We start from the raw sequence: 25,718 nt of genomic DNA on the forward strand, positions 1-25,718 counted from the left end.
AATATCAGAATGCACATGCACAAGATGAAACATTGACAAACATAGGATCATTTAAAGAGACAAAAATAAAGAGGTTGTGGTTTAAGATGAAGGATCTATTAAAGAGATATTCTACCTTTTACCACTGGAGCCTCTACTTTTCTTTTTTAAGAACAACAATGGTACTTTAGGGACTGGTTTCTTAGTTACTTCTGGCTTTTTAAAGATATGTGAGTTTAGTATTTTTATTTTTAGAAACAACATACATAAAGAATCAAGATAAAATACATTAAACACAAAGTGGAAAAATGGACATAGTACCAACACGGGTGCAGCTGAGTCACAAACGACGAAAGCAAACGATAGACCGCACAATGCAAACGTTTGTGCTGAACATCCTGTGTGGACAGCATCACAGTGCACGTCGGCACCACAAACACAGCCCTGTTTTGGGTGATGTACCTTTGGCGGGAGGAGGCACTGCTTTCTTAAGACCAGGAGGAGGCGCCTTCTTTTCTGGTTCAGGTTTCTTAAGCACCACAGGCACTTTAAAGATATTTTATTTTATAATTTAAGTTTCACAAACACCGAGACAATAACACAGCAACAGCACAAGTTATGTTAACAAATACTGAAACGGGACATTTGGACTTTTTACACGTGATGGAAAGAAAAGGCAGTGTCTAATTTGCTTGGGAGCAGCAGTACCTGCGGCAGGGGGAGCCTCCTCTTTCTTAGGAATGACCAATTTCTTCTCTGGCACTTTCTTCTTAGTCTCAGGCACTTTAAAGACATCATTTCATGATAAGAATATTGTGAGGAACAAAAAAGGGAGAACACACAGAAAGACCAACATGCAACACTCACTCTAGAGAAGAATGCAATGCCATGTGGGAGCCCAAATGTTATGATAGAATGAGGTTTTGTAGAGCAAGGGATCAGCAACCTATTTGACTATCAGACAATATATGCAGCAATTCTGTCCATTTAAATATCACTAGTAATTTTTGAAATCAATATTTATAAAGTATTCCTGAACCCTTAAAATCCAATAATAGGCCCTGCCGTGGCTCAGTGGATTGAGGGCCACTCCGTGAATCAGAGGGTCGCTGGTGTGATTCCCTGTCAGGGCACATGCCTGGATTAGGGGCATGTGAAAGGCAACCTGTTGCTGTTTCTCTCCCTCCTTTGCCCTCTCTCTAAAAATAGGTAAATAAAACCTAAAAAGAAAAAAAAAAAGAAAGAAATCCAATAAAGGATCGGCTTTACCATTTCATTGATTATATGACTCTTTAGCCTGGTGGAGGGGTTATGCTTGTTGTAAGTAGTGGTACCACGATCTTTTGCAGAAAATATAATTAAACTTTAAGGAATAAGTATATTCATTTTGAGCTCATTGAATTTATTAAATCTGAATACTATTTATTCAGTGATAGAGTACTTCTACATACCTTATTGTATCCTTGCAATATATCTGAGCCCAGTAGGACTGATATTAGTATCCTTATTTCAGACAAGAGGGGCTTGAAGATCAGACTGGTAAAAGGGTTTTCTCAGGGTAGCACAGCAAGGCACAAAGCCAAAAGACAAAGCTAAAATAAAAACCAACTCGTCTACTATTTATATCTATCTATTAAAAGGCATGTTATTATTCAGTATTTTGATAAATATATAATCTTTTTACTTTTCATCCTAATCTTATAAAGGCACTTAATGTAAATAGTTGAAGGATGAAATTTAGTAAGATTTATTTACCATATTATTCAGGTATCTTTTTTGTGTAGATAATTTATCACTGCAAAATATCTATGTGAAAATTAAGATGTTTAATAAAATTATAGGGAATTGGGTAGAACTTTTGTGGGAGCTATGGGACATTTCCTTTCATTTTTGTTCTTAATACAGCTTTGTGTTCAATGAAAATTGGATATTAGTGTTCCTATACATTTTTAGAAGTAAAAATGTGACTATTTTATAAATGTAGTATTTTTTCTAAAACTCAGTTCCATCATAATTTTTCTGGTGAAGCTATAAATGAAGACTGTATATCACTTTTGGGAGCTGTACCTTTGGGTGGTGGAGGTTCCACTTTTTTAGGAGCGGGGACTGGCACTTTCTTCTCTGGTACAGGTTTCTTTGGCACTTCAGGCACTTAAAAACATTCATTTTAAGACATTAAAAACCACATGCACAGTATTGTAGGTATAACGAAACGACAAATGAGAATAAGACCACAAAAAACTAAACAACATTTCATATCATGAAATTTGAAAAGACATTCAGATCATTTACAATAGACAAATGCACAAGACAGACACACAGTAATAAGAGCACACATGTATGGAATGTTTTCTAAGATTTAGGTGGTAGACAACATAGAAAATAAAGCATTATAGATAAAATTGGAGATGAACAAAAAGATGGAAAGACAAAATTCAACATAAAAGAGGCCTTGGTGGCTCCAAAAGAGCTGCTATACCTCGTGTAGGTACTGGCACCTTGGGTTTAACTTCTGGAAGAACTTCTTCTTCTTCTATAGGTACAACTTCTTCCTCAGGTACAAATTCTTCCTCCTCAGGAGGAACTTCCTCCTCTTCAGGAGGAACTTCCTCTTCTTCTGGAAGAATTTCTTCTTCCTCAGGTAAAACTTCCTCTTCAGGAGGAATTTCTTCTTCAAAAGGAACTTCCTCTTCCAGAGGTAGAGGTATAGGGACTGGAACTGCCTCACGTTTCTTGGGTACTTTAAAAATATTTATTCAATCATACAAGAATCACTTTGATGTACAATATTCATAACAATGGGACAACATGAAAAGCAAATATTCTGTGACCATAAAGCATCAATTGACATCAAAGTAAGTGTCATCAAGCATTAATTATAATTAGTGAAGCTGTATAATTCCAGTTAGTTTTCCTTTTTGCCCTGGTTCTCTTAGAGGTTAATATACCTTTGGGTGGTGGAGCTTCCACTTTTTTCAGAACAGGTGTTGGTTTCTTTTCTTCTGGAATGAGCTTCTTGGGCACCTCTGGCACTTTAAAGATATTATTTGTCTTTAATAATGTGTTCTTTTTCATGACTTAAAATCACAAAACATCTGATTTTTACATTTTAAATAAGACAATTTTTAAAAACACATAATTTTAGGGGGGAATTCACATGTAAATATACATAAAAATAAAAAACCGAAGATTTTTTGCTAGGTACCTTTGGCAGGTGGAGCCTCTACTTTCTCAGGAGCAGGAACGGGCACCTTCTTCTCAGGCATAGGCTTCTTGGGCACTTCTGGCACTTTAAAGAAACGGTTTAGAGAAAAATTTTATACAACATAAAATTTTGAGTCCAAGCATAGTCTCAAAAAGATTAAGATAAGGTAATAAAAATATAACCAAGGTATTTCAAGAAGCATTTAATCCTTAAAATAAAATCTTTTCTTTCCCATAAAGGAATATTAAAGTGTTGTATCCACAGGGAATTGAACCAATTAATTTTTACTCACATGCAAATGCGGGATAAAAAAATGTCACAACATTGTAAGCTCATGTACCTTTGGCAGGTGGAGCTTCCACCTTTTTGGGGACTGGTACAGGCACTTTCTCCTCTGGTACAGGTTTCTTGGGTACTTCAGAAACTTTAAAGACATCAAATAGTGTTAGTGTCATGTTTTTTACCCATAGATAAGAATCCAGCAATTTCAGGACTTAACTGAAGCATCATAGGTATTCTAACAATTTCATTTTAAGATTGGAAACAATAACAGCCACAAACAGAGGAATTCACAAAAATGAAAATAAAAAACAACAATGAAAAAACATAGATTGATGATAAAGACAACCCACAATCCCTGGTAAATGGTGATTTTTCTCCATTTTGGTGTTATAATAAGAATCTACTTTGCACTAAGAACTTTCTGCTAAAGAGGAAGAGCCAAGCATTAAGGATCAGCATGCTTCCATGGCAAAATTCAGAGGTGGATGCATGGTAAACTGCTCCTATAACCAGTTGGGGTGTCCTTGCATTGTCATTAATATTGTTAATATCATCATAGGGAAAGAACTGATATGGCTCATGAGGTTATACTACAGAGTAAATTATTACATTGTCCCTCTTTTGGACTACAAAGACATGTACCTTTAGCTGGTGGAGCCTTCTCTTTTTTAGGAATGGGCACAGGAACTTTCTCCTCTGGCTTCTTAGGAATCTCAGGAACTTTAAAGATATTGTTTATTGGTAAGTTCGAACTACTAGTAGCAACACATCCCATACAAAGCACAGGTAGCATTTCTAACAACAGATAGCAACACACACAAGATTTTGAACTCAGAAGATAATCAACTATTTATATGCAGATTAAGGCTTTTTATAGCTCCATGATATGAATGATGGTATACCTTTTGCTGGTGGGGCTTCCTTCTTTTTGGGGACAGGAACAGGCTTCTTCTCTGGAACAGGTTTCTTGGGTACCTCAGGCACTTTAAAGACATTATTAAGAATTTTGGAAAGTTGCAAAAGGAAGTAAAATGTTAAAAAATACTCAAAAACTGCAGAGATCATACTTCAGCATCTGAAAGTGTCTGTTTCTAAAATAAGCAGAATTGGTCATCTGTGCTAATAAACTCCAGAATCTGACCAAATTAGACACTCAGACTCCAAAGATGCTGCTGTGTATCTCTTTGCAGGAGATGTAATCTACCTTTGACAGGAATTACTGGTACCACTTCTTCTTCAGTTACGAGTTGCTCTTCTTCTTCATGGATGTACTCTTCTTCTTCATGGATGTACTCTTCTTCTTCTTGGATATACTCTTCTTCTTGGACGTATTCTTCTTCAAGATACTCCTCTACCTGGGTTACAACTTCTTCTTCAAAGGCAATCTCTTCTGGTTTTGGTCTTTTAGGTATTTCTGGCACTTTAAAAATATTATCTTTAGGTTGGACATTTTCCAATTTCTCAACAAAATTAAGACATGTTAGGAACATAACCATTCATGACGGAAGAAAGAACAGGCTCTCCCTTTCACACATAAGATATTTGTACATAGAACTGAACATGAATTTCATACCAAAGAAGACAAACAACACATTAAAAAGAGTGGTATTAAGTACCTTTAACAGGTGCTGCTACTTCCTTTTTAGTAACGAGCATTTTTTCTTCTGTGACAACCCTCTTGGGCTTCATGGGCACTTGAAATATTAAGTATAAGGAAATTTTAATGTAAGAAACAAGACATGAACGGTAGTGTGGGGATGGCCTGAGGGAGTGGGAGGGAGGGTGCTGGGTGGAGGAAGGCAAAGAGGGAAAAATTGGGACAACTGTAATACCATAATTAATAAAATATAATTTTTTAAAAAGAGCATAGATAATAGTAAAATGTAGAAAAATGATTAGGGAGAAAAAAAGAAAGAAACAGGCCACCCAGGCAGTACTTGCTTTGTTGTTCTTTAAGCAAATAGAATAATTCTACAAGTTCTTTTTATGTGAAAGATATGCAATAGTTTATCTATAAAACTTTATATGTCCCATGGAAACAACTCTGAACTTCAGGGGGATAAAAACATACAGAAGTATTCAAGTAAATGTGAGGTAGCAGAGCCCACATGTGAAATCACGGGTAGTATTCAGGTATCTCTGCCTGCAGGAAATATCCTTTACTGAAAGCTAAATTCTACATAAGTATACTTTCTGAAATTGTACAGAAGTTACTTCACACTTAGTAAAAAACAGGAGAAAAATTACTAGACACTGAGTTAACCTTTAATTTTAATCTTCAAAATGACTTTTGAATGAATTAACAGTTATTAAACTCTAGTAAATATTGCTGTATCATTACATCAAATTAGATAAACCAAGAATGTGCCAAGTGGTCACTGACTTGAAATCCAAACATTCTATTTTCTATGTACTGTAGTCACGTGGCCCAGTGCAGCTACTGTATAAAAGGTGATGGATATGTTTTGAAGTAACTTTTTCTTTTAAAGGTAGCATTGTCATCCTATCTCGTATTTACAGATTTTTACAACCAATATTCTCCAAGCAATTAATTTAAAAGACACACAACAATGAAATAAAGCGAAACACAGCTGCCTTACTTTTGTAAGAGACATTATGAAAGACCCCATCTAGGAAGGAAATTGTTATACCTTTAGCAGCTGGTTCAGTCACTTGGTCTTTTTCACGTTTGGTTATTGAAATGCGGATTTTTTCCTCAACAACTTTCTTTGATTCTTCAGTCACTTTAAAGATATTAATTATTGAAGAGCATTACAACCAACCACATGAATATAGGGTAAATAAAAATACACAAAAGAACTGAAATGTAAAAACCAGGACTAGAACAACACATTTAGTAAAAACAAAGAACAGCAGACAAGGCAGTAAGACATATTTATAGAACATAAATAATGAAGACGTTTTTGGTAGCTATTACTCTGCAAAGTACCTTTCGGTGGTGGAGGTTTGAGTTTCTTAGGAATGGGCACTGGTACTTTTTCTTCAGGGACAGCTTTCTTCAGAACTTTAAAATATCAATATTAACAGTTTTAAAAACTTGAACCAGATTTCTCAAGAGAAGTAAGAAAAGTTAAGAAATATGACGTACAACATAACATCCCCATAAACATTTACAATCTGTACAGCTTCACCTCAACAGGTATGTATAGCATGACAAACATGTAAGAAAGACAGGTCTCTTAGTACTGATAAAGTTTTTCTCACTCTACCTTTAGTGGGTGGGGCCTTTGGTTTGGTGGGAACCGGTTCTTCTTGGACAGGCTTTACAGGGATAGGCTTCTCAGGTTCTTTAAAAGTACATACAGGGTATTTAATGTTAGATTTGAAAGCATTAATAAAAAAAATTATTTCTTAAATAGACTTAACAAATTAAAATAATATTCTCTTTTATCTACAGTGTAGCCATAGCTTCTAACAGTGAGGGAGTGAGAATCAGAGGTCCAAGAATAAGATCTAAAAGTACTAAACAAGCTTACATGGCTCTTTCTTCCTTCCTATTCATTTCTATTAGATCATCCTAACTCTCTCTTACATGGTAATATTCTCATTTCACTTCAGGTAGACAAAATGGTGGTTAAAACTTGTCTATATAATATTGGCTTTTAATGTTAGACTCAAAGCTACATAGAATACCTCAAAGTTAGGCTCAAAACATCAGAAATTAAGTGACATAATACTGACTTATTTCAAAGTTCCAATAGGAACTTATTTTTTGAGTAAAATGAATAAATTCTTTGGAACTGAAATTATATGCCTATAAATATGATCTTCATGAGTTAACACACAGATGCTTGCAGTAGCCTTCTTCTCCATCTTTACCTTTGAAGTCATCTTTGTCAAGTTTGATGATGGGAACCTAAGGTTACTGTATTTTCTCAATAGCCTATCATGCTTAATCACAACAAGCTTCAGAATGAAAAATGTTTAGAGTTTAGATCAGGTATCAGAATGATCATGGACACTTGAAGATAAATTCCTAACCTTTCTGAAAAAAAACTAACAAACATAGTGACATTTGCTATTTTGTGTATAAACAAAAATGAAGGTGGCAATAAGCTTTTCCAAACACCCGATCTAACAGTAACTATAAAATTATCAGAGACTTTTTTCTAGAAGTTATCCAAGAAAAAAAAATCGAAGTTGCCAAAGAAAACAGTTCTTTCCAAATTTCTTTGGGCATCCCAAATTTTATCCTGTTCTAATGGAATTTGCATGTACTTAATGTGTTTTCAAGTTTGCAGTTTTGCTCATACCTGTGATATATTCTTCCTGTTCTTTAGACTCTTCATAATGTTCAAACTCACGTTCCTCATAATCTTCATATTGGTCATATTCTTCCTTTGGTTCATATTCCTCAAATTCTTCATAATCATATTCTTCATATTCTTCATACTCCTCTTTCCGTTGTACTGAAACAGTTTCTTCTTCATGGGTGTAAGACCATTCTTTTTCTGCCGTTACAGTTACTTCTAGAATAACATTGACAACAGGCAGCATTTTACTTGAAGCCCATTTAGAGATGAGAATGTCAATGTGCTTTTATTTTATTCCTTTGTGGTGGTCTCATGCCCTGGTAATGGGAGACCCTAACTGTCCTTTGTTGATCAAGGTATTACAGAGTGTACATTTGCTATTCATGATTTCAAATGTTAGATTCCCCACCTTTAGTCAACAGTAAACCAATAAAGAATGGAGTCAAATTAGGAGCCAGCAGGCAAAGAGCTGTGTAGTTTTGGGCTTCATTTTATTACTTAGTCAAAGCACAATATACCTTTAGTGGGGCGTGGTTCTATTTTTGGAACTTCAATGGATATCTTTTCTTCTTTAACAGCTCTTTTCCTGACTTCAGTCACTTTAAAAAGAGTAATTATTAAAAGTGAGTTGCAAGATTTTGAATATATATGTTAGGAGAAATTGTGTATGGACAATCCAAGGACAAAGATGACTGTAACCATGCTTGCTGTTCCACATTTTTACTTAAATAGCAAGGACACTCAATAGACTTGGAAATAAACATGATCTAATATACATATAAACACTGTTTTCTAAGTTACTGCTTCAAAGACATTAACTTCACAAGATCAAGTAGTATTTATAAGAGAGTTAAAAAAAAAGGCAACTAGACAACATGAACAATGATTATGAAACAAGCATGAGACAAAAACTTGTGTTACATAAACAGTTTTTTCACCTTAGTTCTAGGGCATTTTCATGAGCTCTACAGGCCAATGTAGAAAATTCAAGATTTAAAAAAACTGTAATATTGTCAAAGATTGCCACACAAAACAAACATTTCAGCAGCTGAATTTAGTGTACAGACAAATAAAGACACAATAGAAGACAAATACATTTTAAGGGAAAGTATCTATACATGTTTGGGGGGCGCTTCACATTTTTTTAGGAAAGAAAGAAGAGTACTTTCTGGTATCAGAAATGCTTAGTTCTGCAGTGATATGAAATAGCATATGCATATTTATAATGTGTATTTAAATTATTTTTCTAAGAACCACAATTCTACTAGATTAGTTTCAATACCTATATGCTTATTTTGATTTCTGAAAAAGCTAGTATACCTTTTGCTGGTGGTGCCTCCTCTTTTTTAGGTTTGAGTTTGAGAACTTTTTCTTCCGGAGCAGCTCTCTTGGGTTCCTCAGGCACTTTAAAGACAGATTTCACTTTAAAGAATTGTTTCCCTCACTTAAACTACCAAAAGGTAATCGTATAAAAGCAACTCAAGCATAAAAGACTTGACATTTTCATTATTTCAAACATACAACATCACCTAAGATAACCACAACAACAACCGACACCCATAACCAGTGTATTTGGTAAAGAGGAGGGTAAGTACAATATTTTGTGTATGAAAAGGCTGCATGTACCTCTGGCTCTTGGAGGCTCCTCTTTTTTAGTTACAGCAACATGAACTTTTTCTTCCTGGGTAATTTGCATGTGCCTCTCAGTCACTTAAAAGATAATTTTTAGGATTAGGGAGTTGTATTACTTAAAGTGGAATTCAAAAAAATTAGCCAGAAAGTACTGTGTTTAGAATGTAACAATTTACAAGGTACACACGAGTAAACTTCACATCAAGTAAGTAATACTCCACCCATAGACAAGGCAATAATACACCACTGCCACCAACACACACCAATAACCTCCATATAAAAGATGTGACCCAAAGACAGCAGCAAGAGGACTTGAGACAAGACACGGTTTTAGCTTTTATGCTTGGGATTTCGGTTACCTTTGGTAGGGGCGGGCTCTTCTATCTTAGCCACTTTTGGAGGGGCCCTTTTTTCAGGAATTGGTTTCTTTGGCTCTTCTGGCACTTGAAAGACATCAGGCAACACAGTCAAACATACAATAGGCACACTTATTTTCTTGTTAATGTTATAAAAATTTGAAGAATGTATCAATTTAAAGTTTAAAAAGACAGGCGTTATATAAGAATAAAATAAACCCCAATATACCTTGAGCTGGTGGCACCTTTTCCTTTTTGGGAACCGCAGCAGGAATTTTCTTTTCCAGAGCAATTTTCTTAGGTGCTTCGGGAACTTCAGAAAGATTACGTGTAAGAATATTAGATTGAATTACGGTACAAGTGACATTTGGCAGGGGCAAAGAACTCACTTTTTGAAAAGAACACACATTTATACAAACATTTATGACTATATTCAGCAAAAATGTTTATACATATGTGCTGACAATAATTTAGGCAGTTAAATTAAAGACATTATTACAGCTATTAAGACCCATGGCATCCCTTCTTTGTGAGAACTGTACCTTTAGCTGGTGGAGGTTCCTCTACCTTAGCAGGAATTTTTGGTTTGGGTACAATTTTCTTCTCATGCTTCTCAGGCACTTGAAAAGATTATAAAATACATTTGTAGAAATGTCTGTATTTCTTTTTAATAAAAATGTAAGGAATATTTTCATTTGGACATAATATTTATCAACATTTGCAATACAGACAATAAGTAACTACAAGAAGATAAAAAATGGGACACACAGAGCAAGAACTAGTTCAAGAGTCGGAGTACCTTCAGCTGGTTCAGCTTCCACTCTCTTGGAGATAAAGTGCAGCTTTTCTTCTACAACGTATTCCTCAGGCTCCTCTATCACTTTAAAGACATCAATTTTAAAGAAGGTTAAGTTGTAGTATTTTTTTATGGTAAACTTTAGCTGTAATTTATTGCTCAAAGAGTAATTAAACGAGCAAAAGTATGATGCTTGCCAAATCCCTGACTGTTCCCATTTAAAATACCAATGAAGAACAGTTTAATCAAAGCAGTGTCTTAATAAAAAGTATGAGAAATGTCTCATTAATTTAATTTTCAAGTATATCATAAAGATAATAATGCTTGTATTTACAGGAAGAACAGGACAAATACAAGACATAAAAACAATCCTAGTGGCTTTTAAATATTTGAAGATAAGTTTCCAAAAACCCCAGAGCACTCTAGGTTCAAAGGCTGTGGAGCAGAAACACACACTTGAGGAATCACAAATAAGTTTATATGAAAGAAAAGAACTATATAACATAAGACAAATCTACTGAAGACTTGGAAACAAAATTTCCCCCTGGCCAGTTTTGGGGGGCGGGGCAAAACAGTAAAAGAGGAAGGCATCTTCAAGTGGTTTTTGAGCCCATGCGAATAAAGTTAATTATAGAACAGAGAACTGCAGTTACAAACATACATCTTTACACTAGGAGTAAATTTAACACCTACCCAGCGTTTCCCTAAATCTTTTGGGCTTAATGAAAACATAAGAATTTCATAGAATGTTTTTCCTTTTAACTAGAGTCTATAGTACTAAAGGAAATTCATAATGCATACTGTCCAAAACTAAAATCAGATACATGCAGTGAGAACTTCCTTTGCATACATGCTATGTTTGGTTTCCCAAACATTTCTAGAAAGGGAGAGGACCCTACTTGAATCCGTCAGATTCTTGACTTATGCCCCACAACTTGCCCTCTCCAGGAAACAAAAGAACTGGTAGGCTTCCCCGTGGGAGTCATGTCTCATCTTGCTGTTCCAAGCCATTCCATTGAGACTATACATCTGAATTTCAGATTATTTTTCTTCTAAGTGGAGAAGGGGTGGGGCACAATTTGTTAGCCAGAGTTGCCCTTGAGGGCATCTAAATATACAGTTCTATCCATCTTTTCATTGGGAAGAGAGTTAATTTATTAAGGAACTTACTGATTTCTGTCTAAAGCAGAGCAACATTAGAACTTTCTTAGGAAAGTTCTTTCAGATATATAGCATTAGTCAGAATGCTGGACTTGATCAGTAAACCTAGTGGTGTCTTAATTCATTGAAGAGGTATCCCAGCACTAAAATAAAGTTTCTTCTTCAAACCTCAAGAAACTAGAGAGAACTCTCATTCAGGTATGGGAACATCTAAACAGTAAATTAATCTAACAAAGGTGTTACACAATTGGTTTCTCCATACAGGAAAAAAGATAGGAAAGCCCTATGTGTTCAGTACTTCACTCCCAAACATGGCCTTGACTTCTGGAATGTAAAAAAGTAATTTCTTGTTAATTTAAAAACTGTGAGTCAGGACCCATTAGTGAATTGTGCTATCAAAACTATTTTACGTTGCCCCATTTTAGACATTAGACAACCAAAGTGAGGATTGTGCCAATCCACCATGCTGAGACCAAGTCCTGTCTAATGGAAGGATAAATGTATGTGGAGATACCTGCCCCATTAGTTACCTATAATGTTCCTGAATCTTGTGTTTTGATTAGAAGATATATCTAACGAGGTCAGTAGATGTTCACTAAATTTGTGTGACTTTTTATTAATTGATAAACAATCTCTGAGAGAAAACAACTCATCAAGACTCCAGATTATGTCTCGCTTATTTGGATTGTTTACCTTCATATTCTGTAACCTCCGCTTCCTCCTCCTCCTCTCTTTCTTCTTCTCTATAAACTGAAATGGACACCCTTTCCTCTTCTTCTGAATAACTCCATTTCTCCTCAGCAGATACTTTAAAAGATAAGATTTAATTTACATTCAGCCTCCTGAAATACTGATAATAGACAGGTGTTCCCTACAGATGGGTAAGGGTTCTTCTGTCTGCTTAGAGTGTGGCTTCACAGTATTTCCTCATCACAAGAAAGAAAGAGCTGATTTAAGATGAGGGGACAGTATAGCTCGAGATTGAGAAGAATATTCAAATTATGTCCAAGTGGGGCCATTTCCACAATGGTCACATTTTCGGCACCCAATTCACTTCCTTAGAATGATTCAGGACCAAAGGTGGACACAGAATACTCGGTCTCAGAAAGCTACAACAAGTAGACAGTGCTAAGAACAACTTCTACAGTAAACAATCACATTTTGAAAGAAGAGAAGACTTCAAGGAAACGCGCACAAGCTCATTTCTCCCCTCACTTCTGATCATATACCTTCATGCCGCATGACTTCCACTCTTTGAGGAACAGCAACAGAGAGTTTTTCTTCGGCAACAAGTCTTTTTTCTTCTACGACCATTTTCTTAGAAACTTCAGCTTTAAAAAAGCATTAAAGTTGAAGTTTAAAAATCAAGAATCTTACCAATTCTCTCAAGAGTTTGAGGAAGATTTGCACAGTACAACACTTTCACCAGCAAAATGGGAAAACAAGTTACATACAATATCACGAGTACATACACACAAAAATTTTATCAGAGGGAAGACAAAGTGTCAGTACAAGATGAACACAAATAAGAAAAAGCAAGAATTCACAGGCTAAAAGATTTTTGTCAGAAGCTTGAGACAAACCCTACCTCGGGGAGGAGGAGCTTTCTTAGCTACAGGAACTGGTACGGAAACTTTCTCCTCAGGGACAGGTTTCTTAGGCAGAGCTGGCACTTTAAAAACATGCACTTTTAGAACTTCAGTGTGGTCTCATCGAAGCCCAGCACAAAACACAGACATACACCCACAAGGCACTCATATCACAAAACTAACAGAATCATCATTTGCCTTTAACTATAATATTCTAAAGATGGTTCTTGGAAAGATGGAGAGACAATACCTTTTGGGGGTGGAGCTTCTTCCACTTTCTGAGGAATAGGTCTTTTTTCCTCAGGAACTTTCTTCTTTAGTATACCTGGCACTTAAAGGATAGTGTTTGATTTTAAAATTCTTAGGAAGGCAAAATAAATGAGCAACATAGAATTGGCAGACCCATTAAAGAAGACATGCAATTAAAGAAGCTTGAAGGAAAGACAGGTTATTTCATGGAGATACGGTTAAGTACCTGCTGGTGGTGGAGATTCCTCTCTTTGAGTAACAATGGTTATTTTTTCTTCTGTGACAACCCTCTTCTGTACTTCAGGAACTTGAAAAGACATTAATTTTGAGAATTGACTTTACATTTTCTGAAGTAGCTAATGTACAGTTATATTTTAAGAAAGTAGGAGAACAGACACACTTGTTGAAATCTCACTCACACCATAAAACATTCATTATGAATTTAACTAACTAAATTGACAGATAATTAAACACAAAAATGTTTTTTGCTCAAGACATATAAATAGGACTTTCCCCCCCACCCCCACTTCTTCACTAAGCAAGTCACTGTACCTTTAGCTGGCGGAGCTTCCTTTTTCTTTTCAACAGGGACAGGAATCTTTTCTTCAGGGACAGGTTTCTTTGGCACCCCTGGGACTTAAAGTTTTTAAAACAGAATGTTAGCTCAGGTATATATCACTTTTATGAATGGACATAGGCACATACACAAATCTTTTTGTAGTTCATTAGTGTTGTTCTAGATTTTCTATGCTTTGGCAAAAAAAAAGTATAATATTTAAACTACAGTGTTATAAAGGTCACAACATGATAAATATCTCAACTGATGTTACAGAGCCATTTAGGCAATTAAAAACAAGTTAAGTACTCAGAAGGATGTGTACAGAATTCATTCTTTTTTAGATATTGATATGCTTTGGATGAAAACAAATTTGTCAGTAATTATAGTGTTAATAAAATACAAAAAAATTTCTTTTTGCTTTGTATTGAGAAATGGACTCCATATGACCATGGGTGTAATTTTTCTAAGACTATTTTAGACTAAGACTAATAATTCTTTAGAATAGTTACATCGATATGCTACTTTTTTCCCCTTTTCTGATTTTTTGTTTGGTGCCCTAGGAGTGTATACAAAACTCAGGAAACACTATTATTCTGGAGTAGGACTCTCAATGTGTCAATGGCTTTGGAGAGTTCCATGTACAACATTTTTGGGGTATGTGCATGTGTGCTTTTCTCTAAGAGGCTCAATAGCTTTCAACAGAGCCTCTGAGCCAACAAAGGTTTACAATGGGTTTGGTTTATCTATTCTAAGCGTTGATGATGTTGAATTTTTAATTGACAGATCTATTTAAATGAGATATTGGCAGTTTTTGTGAACCCCTGTACCTCTACACTTGCATATGCAATATCTTGATGCAATTATACAGACATACCTTTTTGTATGTACAAATTACATTATATATACATGGGATGTTTATACATACATATATATGTCACTATGTGTATTTGTTCATTTAGAAACAGATGCCTCTCTGTCTCCTTCAGGAGTGATCAGTGGCTTTGGGTATTACTATTGATTTTAGTAATATCACTTTCTCATTATAATTGTTACATTTCATTTTCACATAATCATTGTATTTTAACGATTATATCATCAGAAATCAGTAATTAAAAATCACTTGATTAAAAAAAGTCCCAGAATTCTAAAGAGCCAGGAGTTTGAGAAAGAGAGAAGCAGATTTGATTCAGGAAGAAAATGGAAACAATGGAAAGTCAGGCAAATGGGAACTATTTAAAATGTATGATTTCAGTAACCCTGGCTTCTCCTAAATTAGGTGATCTACTGAATCTCTCTATAATTAACCAGATGTGTGCAGTTCGTAGATTCACTGCCTCCGTATTGTCTTTTATCACCAAAATCCAAACTAAAACACAAAACAAAACAATAAAACAAACAAACACCAAATCCAGAAAATCGAAGCAAGGGATTAGCACATTTAAAGCTGAACATACCTATATGAAAGGTCCCCTGACTAGCTAATTAGATAATTGCAACATTTATGACAAATATTGATGTTCAATTAATTTCTCAAGAAACATAGTGAAAATAAATGTCAAAAAATCAATGTTTCCAACTATCAAAGACTCACCTCACTGACTTTTCAGAAGAGTGACAGTTACTAGCAGCACTGTGTGCATTTTTATCTAGTTTTGCCAAACATGCTACAGTTGTCAGTCTTTGTAGCCTATCAAAGCTCATGAAAGCATTTTTTTAATTAAGAAAAGTCACATATATGAGGAGTAAATTTTTTCCCAGAAACATGCCTGTAGAAAATGAGTTTCATAAATATTTCTTCTTTCTCTAAGAGAGGGAAGATATTAAAAATTTAAGATAGCAGTCTGATGTAGTAGTTAGTTCTTTTAATAACACTTTTTGGTGGCACCTTTGGAATTTTCAATATCACAAATAATGTACGTCAAGAGCATGACCCTTACAGCTGACAAACAAATGAAAAACACATGGGACAAGTAAGAGACATAAGATAAAAAGCACCGTATGTATAAAGACCATGTAAAGCAAGGGACTTGCATTTGGGGCAAAGGGTTACCCATGCTCAGTCTGGTATACCTTTTGCGGGGACAGCAGGTTCTTTCTTGGGTACAGGAACTGGCTTTTTCTCCTCTGGCACAGGTTTCTTAGGAACTTCAGGAACTTTAAAGACATCAGTGTTGAAAAAAATGTTGAGAATATCTAGTTTCCTTCTGAGACATTTAAGATTATATTAAAGCATAAATTCTTGGTAAGAGTATAAGAATTTAGGAAGTAATTTTATAGGCTCTACTTGTGAGGAAAATGTATGTCAAATACATCGATACCATAGAGACATTACATATATTACATGAAGCCAACAAAGATGAAATTAGCATAGTCAGGAGTCTAAAAATGTTACTGCTACTTATATAACACTTGACCACAAATTAATGAGATCAACATACACAGAATTAAACATATTACAGATGTTTTATAGATGCTCTCATGTTAATATAGGGATCTCATAGAAAAAGATACAAGAAGACAGACACTCAGACATTTTTTTCAAAAATATTATTCTACCTTTGGCTGGTGGGGGCTCCACCTTTTTAGGGATGGGAACAGGAACCACTTCTTCTGGGACTGTTTTCTTAGGTGGCTTAGGGACTTTAAAAATAAATGCACCATTTTTGAGAAATTGTGCATTTTGACAAGACATGTATTGTTGCAAGATTCAGAATTAAAATAAAGAGCAGACATTTCTGTTTTATACCAATCGAACTCAAGAAAATTGTGTTGAAACGAGGGTAAAAGGAAATGGGTAAATGACAAACTAGGAAATGTTGTGACTGTTATTCACCTTGAAATACAGAACCGCACTTTCCTGGGAACAGCTGGGAGCACCCTTTCCTCAGAGGTGCCAGAACCTATTCCTTAGACACTAGTTTTAGAAACTTAACTTTTATGAAGCAGCTGTATTAGAAAAATTGCATTAGATTATCTTAAATAGACTTAGAGCCCTAAATGTTTAACAATTTGGTTGGGGCAGGGTAGGGGGAGTGATAGGGCCCTAGTTTACAGCTGCTGCCAATTCCTGAGTTCCAATATCCATGGTGGTATAAATTTCCCCACCTTGGCTATCAACTGTGACGTCATTGTTGTGAGTTGGGAATAGATGCGCAGTAGCACATCATTCCCTAGTGTTTCCACCACACAGACACAACTGACTTAAACAACCTCGGAAATATATACAATAGTAAAGGGCAGTAATGTAGGGAGCATTGACTGTTGAATATTTATTACCATAGTTTTCAAAAATATAATTAATTTAATTGTAAGCTTATATAATTTAACTTTTGATCAAGGAGGTATTAAACACCAGGTAGCAAAATTCCTGATAATTTAACCATCAGCTCTAGAAGGGTGGTTACTTCCAAGTAGCTGGTCACTAGACCGTAAACTCCCTGAAGTAGTGAACAGAGCCTCTAGTAACTTTCATTCCTCTCTCCTGCTCCCTCCTCATGGTCTTCCCATCCCCCTAGGATGTCCTTTGCACGTAGTGGCTGTAGGTCTACTGACTGTGTGACAAAATCAACATATTCAGATGTGTTATATTGACATATTCAGATATTTACTATGGAACTTTTGAAAGATTATAGAAACAGAATGAATCATTAATACCTTTTGGCGGAGGTTCGATCTCTTTGGAAACAGCAACATGAATTTTTTCTTCGGTAACAGTTTTCTTTTGTACTTCAGGGACTTGAAAAAAAAGTACATTTTAATTACTGGTTTGCCATATTGTGGGTGGTAATTGTAATTTACAAGGAATATTGAAGTACAAATTAAAAGACACAAATGTGAAATGAAAAAATGACAGAGAATTACAAGGACACAGAGATGCCTACATACCACAAATTAGATAAGAAGAAGAGGGGGAAAATCCATCTAAAGCCCTTCTATTTGAGCCCCCAAATTCAAATATGCCTTATACCTGTTACTGTCACCTCCTCCTCTGTGTGAGAAGCAAAGAACATCTTTTCTTCTGAAATAACCATCTTCTTTGTATGCACAGCTGGTACTTTAAAGAGAGTATTTCACATTAGCATTTCTTTTTCTACAACAAGACATCAGATCAAATACATAGATTATATACTATATTTAAGTAGTTAGACACGGAATGAGTGGGTTAATATGATAGCTTAAGAACAAATTCAGTATTCACAAGAAAACAAATCATGTTTGATCTATAGGGACAAACAACCCATGCAGGCTTTATCAAATATTATTAAATGGGAATCAAATAGACACAACTTCTTCACATGTTATGTGGTGCTTTTTCAAATCTGTTAGGGTCTATTTATATAAATGAGAGGGTGGGAAATATTTTATGCATGGAATGCATTGCATAGTAAAGTTAGAAGACCATTCATTAAACACAAAACCTTCCTTAAAAAATTATGTAATTTCAAAGCAAAACTAGAAACACAGGTAATGTTATTATTTCCTTAAATTATACGTATGTGCAACTCAACATAAAATGTATATAAGAATGTCTTCATTTTGGTGGTTCCAGATTTGTGAATTGTTTAGCAATATATGTACACATATCCATATACATTAAAAATGATTAAAACTCATAGCTGAAAGACAAAGATATATACCTTTCACTTCAACAACTTCTTCCTGCACTGGAGTCCGAGAAGGTTTTTGTGGAACAATCTTCTTGGAAACTTCGGGTACTTAAAAAATATGTTACAAGTATATTTGTATTGTGAAGAATAATGTTTTGCACACAATTTTAAAATCTTAGTTTAGATGGCTATGTAAATAACTAATGTGAATATATATCAGTAAACATGTTATTTGTGTACATGATTCTAGAAATGTTTTAAATGATAATACCTTTGGTGACTTGAACTGTTTCTTCCTCCATTCTTCGAGAAGTCTTTTCAATTTTTTCAACTACTGGCTTCTTTACAACTGTAAGTATTTTAAAGAAATCGTAGTACTTTTAGAACTTCTGTTAAAATAGATCTGAGCTCTCTCTATATTTTTACATGTATTTTTTTTTTTTAAGAAAGAGACGAGTCTGGTGCTCTGAACTTTAAGTACAAGTTTATGTACTTCAAGTATTTTGGTTATATTTTATTTATATTTACCATAACAATCTTTTTATCATTTAAATTTTTTTCACTAAATGATATTAGATATTCTTAGAAAAAAATTCATTGATACAGTAAAGCTTAGAGAAGAAGTTGTGCCTATTGGATTGAACTGGTGATTTTTACATCTTTGTCAAACAAGCCATGATAATGATGTTGATGATCTAATCTATTTACATAATTCCAATTACATACCTTTAGGAGGTGGTGCTTTTTTCTTTTCAGGTACTTTTCCTGGAATTTTTCTCTCATGTGATTCTTTAACAAAAACACAGCATAAGAAGGGGTACTTAAATAAGTAAGTTCTAATAGGTTGTTTAAATTAAAAATAATTTAAAAATATCACATAACTGTGTATTGTATTTTGTGTCTTTATTGCTAATATGATTCCTCATGCAGTATTTAGAAGCAGGATCAAACAGATGCAGCAAGGCAATGAAAATATAACGTGAACTTCTACTACTTTACAAAATAGCACTTGGAATTTAACCTTGGTAACACAACTAAATGATTCATCTTACAATGTCGAAGCGTGAAAATAACTAAAGAAAACAACTCTTTAAAAAATTGTTTCTAAAGATTTCTAACCTTAAAAATGGAAATGATCATTTTATCTGTATCCAGATTACCAGATTAATAATTAAAAATACACTGAACTGAGCAAAAATAAAGAGAAAAATCAGCCAATGAGTACATACCTTCATAAATCTCCTTTTGAACTTGAATTACTTCTGTTTCTTTGTAACTCTCCTCCCACTCTTCCTCCCCTTCATCATAACCTTCTTCCCTCTCATAGTATTCTTGCCCTTCTTCAAAATCTTCTTCCCATTCCTCGTGAACTTCCCTTTTAGCTTCTACCTTGGTCTCTTCATAGTCTTCATCTGGTTCTTCATAATAAGGTTCTTCCAATGGCTCTGTATATGGTTCCACTTCCAGCTCGTCATAAGGTTCTTCCAAATGTTCTATGAAAAGTCTCTTTTCCTCATAGACTTGTTTTTTCTCATACACAGTTTCTTTTTCTTTCGGAACCTCTTTCTTTCTGGTTATGGTTGTTATTTTTACTTCTTCAGCCTTGGAGGATACATCCACAATTTCAGGAGCTAAAATAAATAAATAAATACATCATAATATTAGCATATCAATTATATCCATATAATTACTTTACTAAATGAAAGTCAAGTATTACATTGGTATCATATTGATAGTTCACGTTTTCTTTTTGTGGGTTTCATTTAAACTTTTGTTGACTATGGAATACTATCAGGAGTGTCAAGATACCCTCTACTCTTATTTTGAGAATTTGTCCATTGTGAACAAAATACCATTCAGTAAACAGATACATCTTCTATTGTTTTATGGAGCTCCAGTTTTACAAACTTATATAACTTCTTCCCATGGACTATTTTAATATTTAATCACTTTATGACATTTATAGTTAATGTAACCTCTATTTCAATTTCTTTCAACAATATTTCTCATTTTAAAGCTACATTTTTGACTATTGAATATGACTCTTTAGCCAGCCTGGTAAATATTTAAAATGATGTAGCCAAATTAGTCAGTTGCTTTTATAGAACAACTTGAAGGTTAACATTATTTATAAGATCCTAAATGTTTGTTTTAGCTGCAATTAAAAAATAAGAGATGACCCCCCGACCCCCCCACCTTCTAGCCCTCACCATTTCTTTGCCTATGGCCATTGCACTGGGACACTAGGAACAGCAGCCCGGGGTTCCTTTCCTGGGATTGGAGCAATATGAAGTAGCCATCATTTCTAGTGCTAGTTTTAATATAGTGGAGAAAACTCTACAACTTTACAATAAGCTGGAAGCCTAACATGTAAACATAAGAACACATTGCAGAAATGCCAATCTCAGAAGTATATAAAGTAAAATTATGTAATAATTTTTTAATTTACCTTTTGCTGGAATTAAGACAGCAGGAGGTGGGGGCTTCTCAACCTCTGGAATTTTAAAAACATAAAATACATGTTTATTTTTAGATCATGCACTTTTAATACTTACTAATCCTGTGTTCCCTTGTTACTCATTTGTGTATAATCTGTGACTACTACTAATATACCAAATACTTTAATAATTTTTAAATTTAGCTCACTAGAAATGCTTTGCAATGCCATATTAATGAAAATGCTGAAAATCTGAAGTTTTAGTCTAGTTCAGGTTGCTTTAAAAGATTTTAAATTAATGTGAAACATGAGAATATTCAATATATCTAAAGATAAGAATTAGTGCAGGTTTATTTTTTCCCATAATTGTAAAGTTCAGGAAATACATATGCATTTTCAGCTTTCTTTTATTCCATAATACTTCACAAATGACCACTCAGAAAAAAGTCTCAGCACACGGTGCCCTGTGCTCCTGGATTCTCCTTCTTTTAGGAGGTTGCTGTACTCTAATCTGAGTCAAATGAGTAAATAAATTTACCCAAATGGGTAAATAAATTTTCCTATTTGCTTAAATTTAGTTCTGTTTCCTAAAAACATCCCAGGATATAATAAAAATTCAAGTAATGAATCGATCCTCTTTCAAAAAGTTTTTTTCCCCCCTCCACATATTTGACATTTACTTAGATGAACCAGGAAGGATGCTGAGCTGGGCTGGAGCAGACCCTTGAAATTTGCATCAGCCCCGCATCTTTTATTGCTGTGACTTGATCAAGACCAGCTGTTGTACTCGAGGGCAGTGCCTTTTTAATATCACGGTCCAGAGATAACAAGGATTCTCTGGTGTTGCCATTGGGTGTCACTGGGTGACATAGGCACAGGACAGTGGAGAAAAAAGAAAGTTGAGAAAGAGAAAGTTGGAACTGAGTCAAAGAAGAGGGTGAGAATAAGTGAAGGAAGAGGTACCATTTTGTGAATTCAAACTCTTGCCTTCCTCCATCTTCCACTATTTGAGATTTCAAATTTTTAACGAAGAGAAAAGCTGTAAGACCATATTTTGATTATAATACCTTTAGGTGGTGGTGCCTCTTCTTTGGGCTTGGCGACAACTTTTTTGGTATCTTTCTTCACAGCTTTTTTGGTCACTAAAAAAAATAAGATGTCAGATGTAAATAACCAAAATGTGTTCAGGAAACTAGGAGGTTTATTAAGATATTTTTAAAAATATGTTTAGATGTTAACAAGAGACTCAGCACATTAATGCCAGATCACCGATTCAGAGGACCTTGGACTAGAATGCAGCAACATTTTTTTGAAGGGAAATAGAATATGTGGGGTGATCTTACATCTTCATTGATTTTTATGCCTGCTTAAAGTTTTCAAAACATTAAGAGTGAACCTAAGTGATATCGTAAGTAGAAATGGTGTACATTTTCATCTGTTTCATGTTGGTAAGAACACTTTAAATTTGTCAATGGAAGAGGAATAATGTGAATTGGTAAAATTAAAGTCCTATCTGTCATATATTGTGGAAGTTTTCTTTTGCTGTTGCTGATGTTATAGCTTGATCATGGCCCTAATTGTAATGGCTCCTACTATTCATGAATAAATAACACTGTTTTCAATTTTTAAAATATGATTTAATTTCTCAAATATCCTATTCTTAATAAAATTAGCCATGTTGACACTAATACTCAAAGACAAAATAATTCATTAAGATGACTTCTTATTCCTGAGAATAAACATAAATGAAAATAAAATTCATGATTTTTGACTCTTATTCCTCTCTGCTACCAGAAGTAGATGAAATATATTTGACTGTGTTCATATAAATTATAAATATGCTTTCCTTTGGTATAGAGACCGTATTAGTCACAAAACCAGAAGGTTGTGTGTTGGTTTTTTTTTTAACTGAATTTCTCCTGAACCTGGTGAAAAATAGATCAAACTTTTAACACCAATTATAGTGGAGAGCATGGGAGTAGCATGTCAAACCCTGGAAATTACAGTAGCAGTGGTGGCTTGGCTATGAAAAAAATCTGAGTTGGACATGAGGATTTCTTCCTGATGATTCTGGGGAAATTTTGACAGCAGTTCTGATCTCCCCCAAACTCTAGCAAGGCCTAGAGAGTCTATTGACTAATTTATTTCAGCAATTTTGGGGCACAACCAGTACTTATTGAAATATGTGAAAGGAACAATTTCCTGGCATATGCGAGAGTTCCTTATTGGTGAGCTCATTCCTTAGCTTAAAAAGAATCTAATGTATTAAAGATATTTTAAATCATATTTCTGTAAATAAAATAGTAAATTTTAAAGAGTTTTAACATTGTAATTGAGAAAACACAAACTATAACCTGCAACTTGAATATAAACTAATATGATTTATTTTCATAAGCTTCACTAGAAAATGATTGCATTATTTGTTTATATGTAGTAGAAAAATATGAACTGTGAAATCAGTTTGCCATTAATGCTTAAGTAATTACATTAAATAAAATATTTTAATAATAAGTATTGTTGGTTTGGCGATTTTCAGACTGTAGGCTGTTGTCTTCACATTTATACATAATTAATTTACATTTTGAAAGGCAGTTCAACCTGTTGACCACTAGAGGGCCAATATGTTGCATTAAACAGCATTTTCCAAGTTCAGGAGTTACATTCTGTATTTTTGACATTTAGTTAGAGAACATACAGTACCTTCAATACGTTTTCCTGGTGGTTTCTTTTCTTCAGGTGATGGTACCAACAGGGGGACAGGAGGAACAGCCATAGGAGGGATTTCTGAAAAAAATCAATGCCATCATCAGTTACGTGGTCTGGTTTCCTATTTTGTGCAAAATGTAACAGTCTCATGAATTTCTTTCTGTACTTCAAAGGTGTTATAGTACCAGTTCATCAATCAGATAAAATAAAAATAGCATATATTTACAATAATATTCTTTTGCTTTGATATTTTAACTGCACACTGAAGAACACAACACGAAAGACTCTGTTCTGGCTCTCTACTATGGTTTTCAGTGGGTAACATTCTAGTGGTAGATACTGTTGCCCCAAGCCCAGGCGTTTTGGCCCTGGGTCTCACCTTCTGGTGGTACTGCTCTGATAGGCATGGTAGGGATTGGAACTCTGGAGTCAGGAATATCTGAAAAGGGACATTTAATGATAAGCATAGATAGACTGAAAACAAAGGTATTTATTAGACAACTAAGATGTGTTTAATTATTTGGCATTTCCAACATCTGAACCTAACATACAGACATCAACCATATAGCAAATTTGTATGCAACCACACAGGAAAATTTATTCTCTGTGAAAATTTTTGGTCTATGGCCATACCAGTTGGCATGATCCCAGATATCAGTTGAATAAGACCTTATTATCTCAAATTTCCCATACTCTCAAAGGCTAACATTTGTGTTATTTTCCTGAAAAACATTCTACTGAAAAAAAGATAATGTTTTTAGGCACGTTAGTTTGGCTTCTTCATTTATAAAATTACACTGAATGTATTGTAAGCAAGGATTGATGTTTTTCTAAAACTTACCAGGAGGCTTCATCTCAAGTTTGATTTCTGAAAAACAAACAAACAAAATAACATTTTTATATTTAGAACAGTCTAGGCATTTTGTTTCGAAGATTGTGGTGTGGTTTTAAGGCGGCGATTCCTGACCTTTGGTTGTTAAGTACAGCTCTGCTGTGCTTCGTGCTTCTCCTCTTGGCTCCAGCCGAGCAATTACTGAATAGACTCCTAAGGAAAAGAACCATCATACTTTTGTTTTCTGATATGTTTGTAAATAACACATCTTTATATAGATATAATATGTGTTAGTTGTACTTCCCTTTCCAATAAAACTATTCTATATAGAATTACAGAATGTAAGTATAAAATAGGGTAGAAATATATAACAGGGACATTGTCAATTGAATTACCTTCATCATCTGGGGTCACATTGTGGATGGTCATATAGTGGCAGCGACCATCATTCCTAAAGTTGTATTTCTGGCTCTCAGTCAGTTCTGTTGGTCCTTTGTACCATGTTACAATGGCATCATCAAAGGACACCTCACACTCGAAGGTGGCAGACTGATGCTCACTCACCACAATGTTCTGTATGCGCTTTGTAAACTGAATTGGTTCAGCTGTGGAAGTATAAAAAGAGTCACGGTTAGACTGTATAGGAAGACTTTTCTTTCATTGTGCTTTCCCTTCAGATATCTAAAGTTTGTGTCTTTTTATTCAATTGGAAAATAGCAGAAAAATGCTGAAAATGTGCAACAAGAAGATAATGCATTTCTTTGCATCAGAAACAAAAAAAATTATTCCAATACTTAAATGTATTCTTATAGGATCAATGTAGAAACGTATAAAGAAGTCCCTGAAAGTTCTTGAAATGTTTACACGAAGGTAATAGTTGAGGGTGCTTATAATCCAAAAGTAAAATTACACTTTAAAAATGTTAGTGAAATGGAAGGTTCAAAATAAAGGAGATATAAATTTAATTTTACTCTATAATTTATTCTTCTTGGAAATTCTTTCTTCTATAAAATTATTTTGCTATTCAGGATCTAGAAAGTTTATATATTTGACA

At 34.4% G+C, this 25,718-nt stretch overlaps 1 protein-coding gene across 1 annotated transcript in view; it reads right to left on the bottom strand.

Annotated features, from left to right (window-relative positions):
- Positions 1-25,718, bottom strand: part of TTN (titin) — a 269,499-nt gene that overhangs the window by 139,074 nt on the left and 104,707 nt on the right. The window contains exons 105-146 of the mRNA XM_054562536.1: positions 25,060-25,269; positions 24,800-24,877; positions 24,674-24,700; positions 24,212-24,271; positions 23,827-23,910; positions 22,194-22,268; positions 21,139-21,183; positions 19,919-20,320; positions 19,416-19,478; positions 18,961-19,038; positions 18,720-18,797; positions 18,050-18,136; positions 17,737-17,817; positions 16,639-16,722; positions 16,153-16,236; positions 14,076-14,159; positions 13,750-13,830; positions 13,525-13,605; positions 13,274-13,357; positions 12,915-13,016; positions 12,379-12,492; positions 10,528-10,608; positions 10,271-10,348; positions 9,958-10,041; positions 9,732-9,815; positions 9,367-9,450; positions 9,061-9,144; positions 8,259-8,339; positions 7,741-7,956; positions 6,697-6,774; positions 6,417-6,491; positions 6,118-6,210; positions 5,083-5,160; positions 4,671-4,886; positions 4,369-4,449; positions 4,109-4,186; positions 3,525-3,608; positions 3,185-3,268; positions 2,928-3,011; positions 2,459-2,719; positions 2,047-2,130; positions 688-762 (exon numbers count right to left, since the gene is read on the bottom strand). Coding sequence (XP_054418511.1) covers positions 688-762; positions 2,047-2,130; positions 2,459-2,719; positions 2,928-3,011; positions 3,185-3,268; positions 3,525-3,608; positions 4,109-4,186; positions 4,369-4,449; positions 4,671-4,886; positions 5,083-5,160; positions 6,118-6,210; positions 6,417-6,491; positions 6,697-6,774; positions 7,741-7,956; positions 8,259-8,339; positions 9,061-9,144; positions 9,367-9,450; positions 9,732-9,815; positions 9,958-10,041; positions 10,271-10,348; positions 10,528-10,608; positions 12,379-12,492; positions 12,915-13,016; positions 13,274-13,357; positions 13,525-13,605; positions 13,750-13,830; positions 14,076-14,159; positions 16,153-16,236; positions 16,639-16,722; positions 17,737-17,817; positions 18,050-18,136; positions 18,720-18,797; positions 18,961-19,038; positions 19,416-19,478; positions 19,919-20,320; positions 21,139-21,183; positions 22,194-22,268; positions 23,827-23,910; positions 24,212-24,271; positions 24,674-24,700; positions 24,800-24,877; positions 25,060-25,269 — 4,245 coding nt within the window. The remainder of the gene's footprint in view (positions 1-687; positions 763-2,046; positions 2,131-2,458; positions 2,720-2,927; positions 3,012-3,184; positions 3,269-3,524; positions 3,609-4,108; positions 4,187-4,368; positions 4,450-4,670; positions 4,887-5,082; positions 5,161-6,117; positions 6,211-6,416; positions 6,492-6,696; positions 6,775-7,740; positions 7,957-8,258; positions 8,340-9,060; positions 9,145-9,366; positions 9,451-9,731; positions 9,816-9,957; positions 10,042-10,270; positions 10,349-10,527; positions 10,609-12,378; positions 12,493-12,914; positions 13,017-13,273; positions 13,358-13,524; positions 13,606-13,749; positions 13,831-14,075; positions 14,160-16,152; positions 16,237-16,638; positions 16,723-17,736; positions 17,818-18,049; positions 18,137-18,719; positions 18,798-18,960; positions 19,039-19,415; positions 19,479-19,918; positions 20,321-21,138; positions 21,184-22,193; positions 22,269-23,826; positions 23,911-24,211; positions 24,272-24,673; positions 24,701-24,799; positions 24,878-25,059; positions 25,270-25,718) is intronic.

This window comes from Pteronotus mesoamericanus, unplaced genomic scaffold, assembly GCF_021234165.1.
Source record: "Pteronotus mesoamericanus isolate MK-2021 breed Mesoamerican mustached bat unplaced genomic scaffold, CSHL_Meso_final scaffold_651, whole genome shotgun sequence".
In the NCBI taxonomy this organism is placed as follows: Eukaryota; Metazoa; Chordata; class Mammalia; order Chiroptera; family Mormoopidae; genus Pteronotus; species Pteronotus mesoamericanus.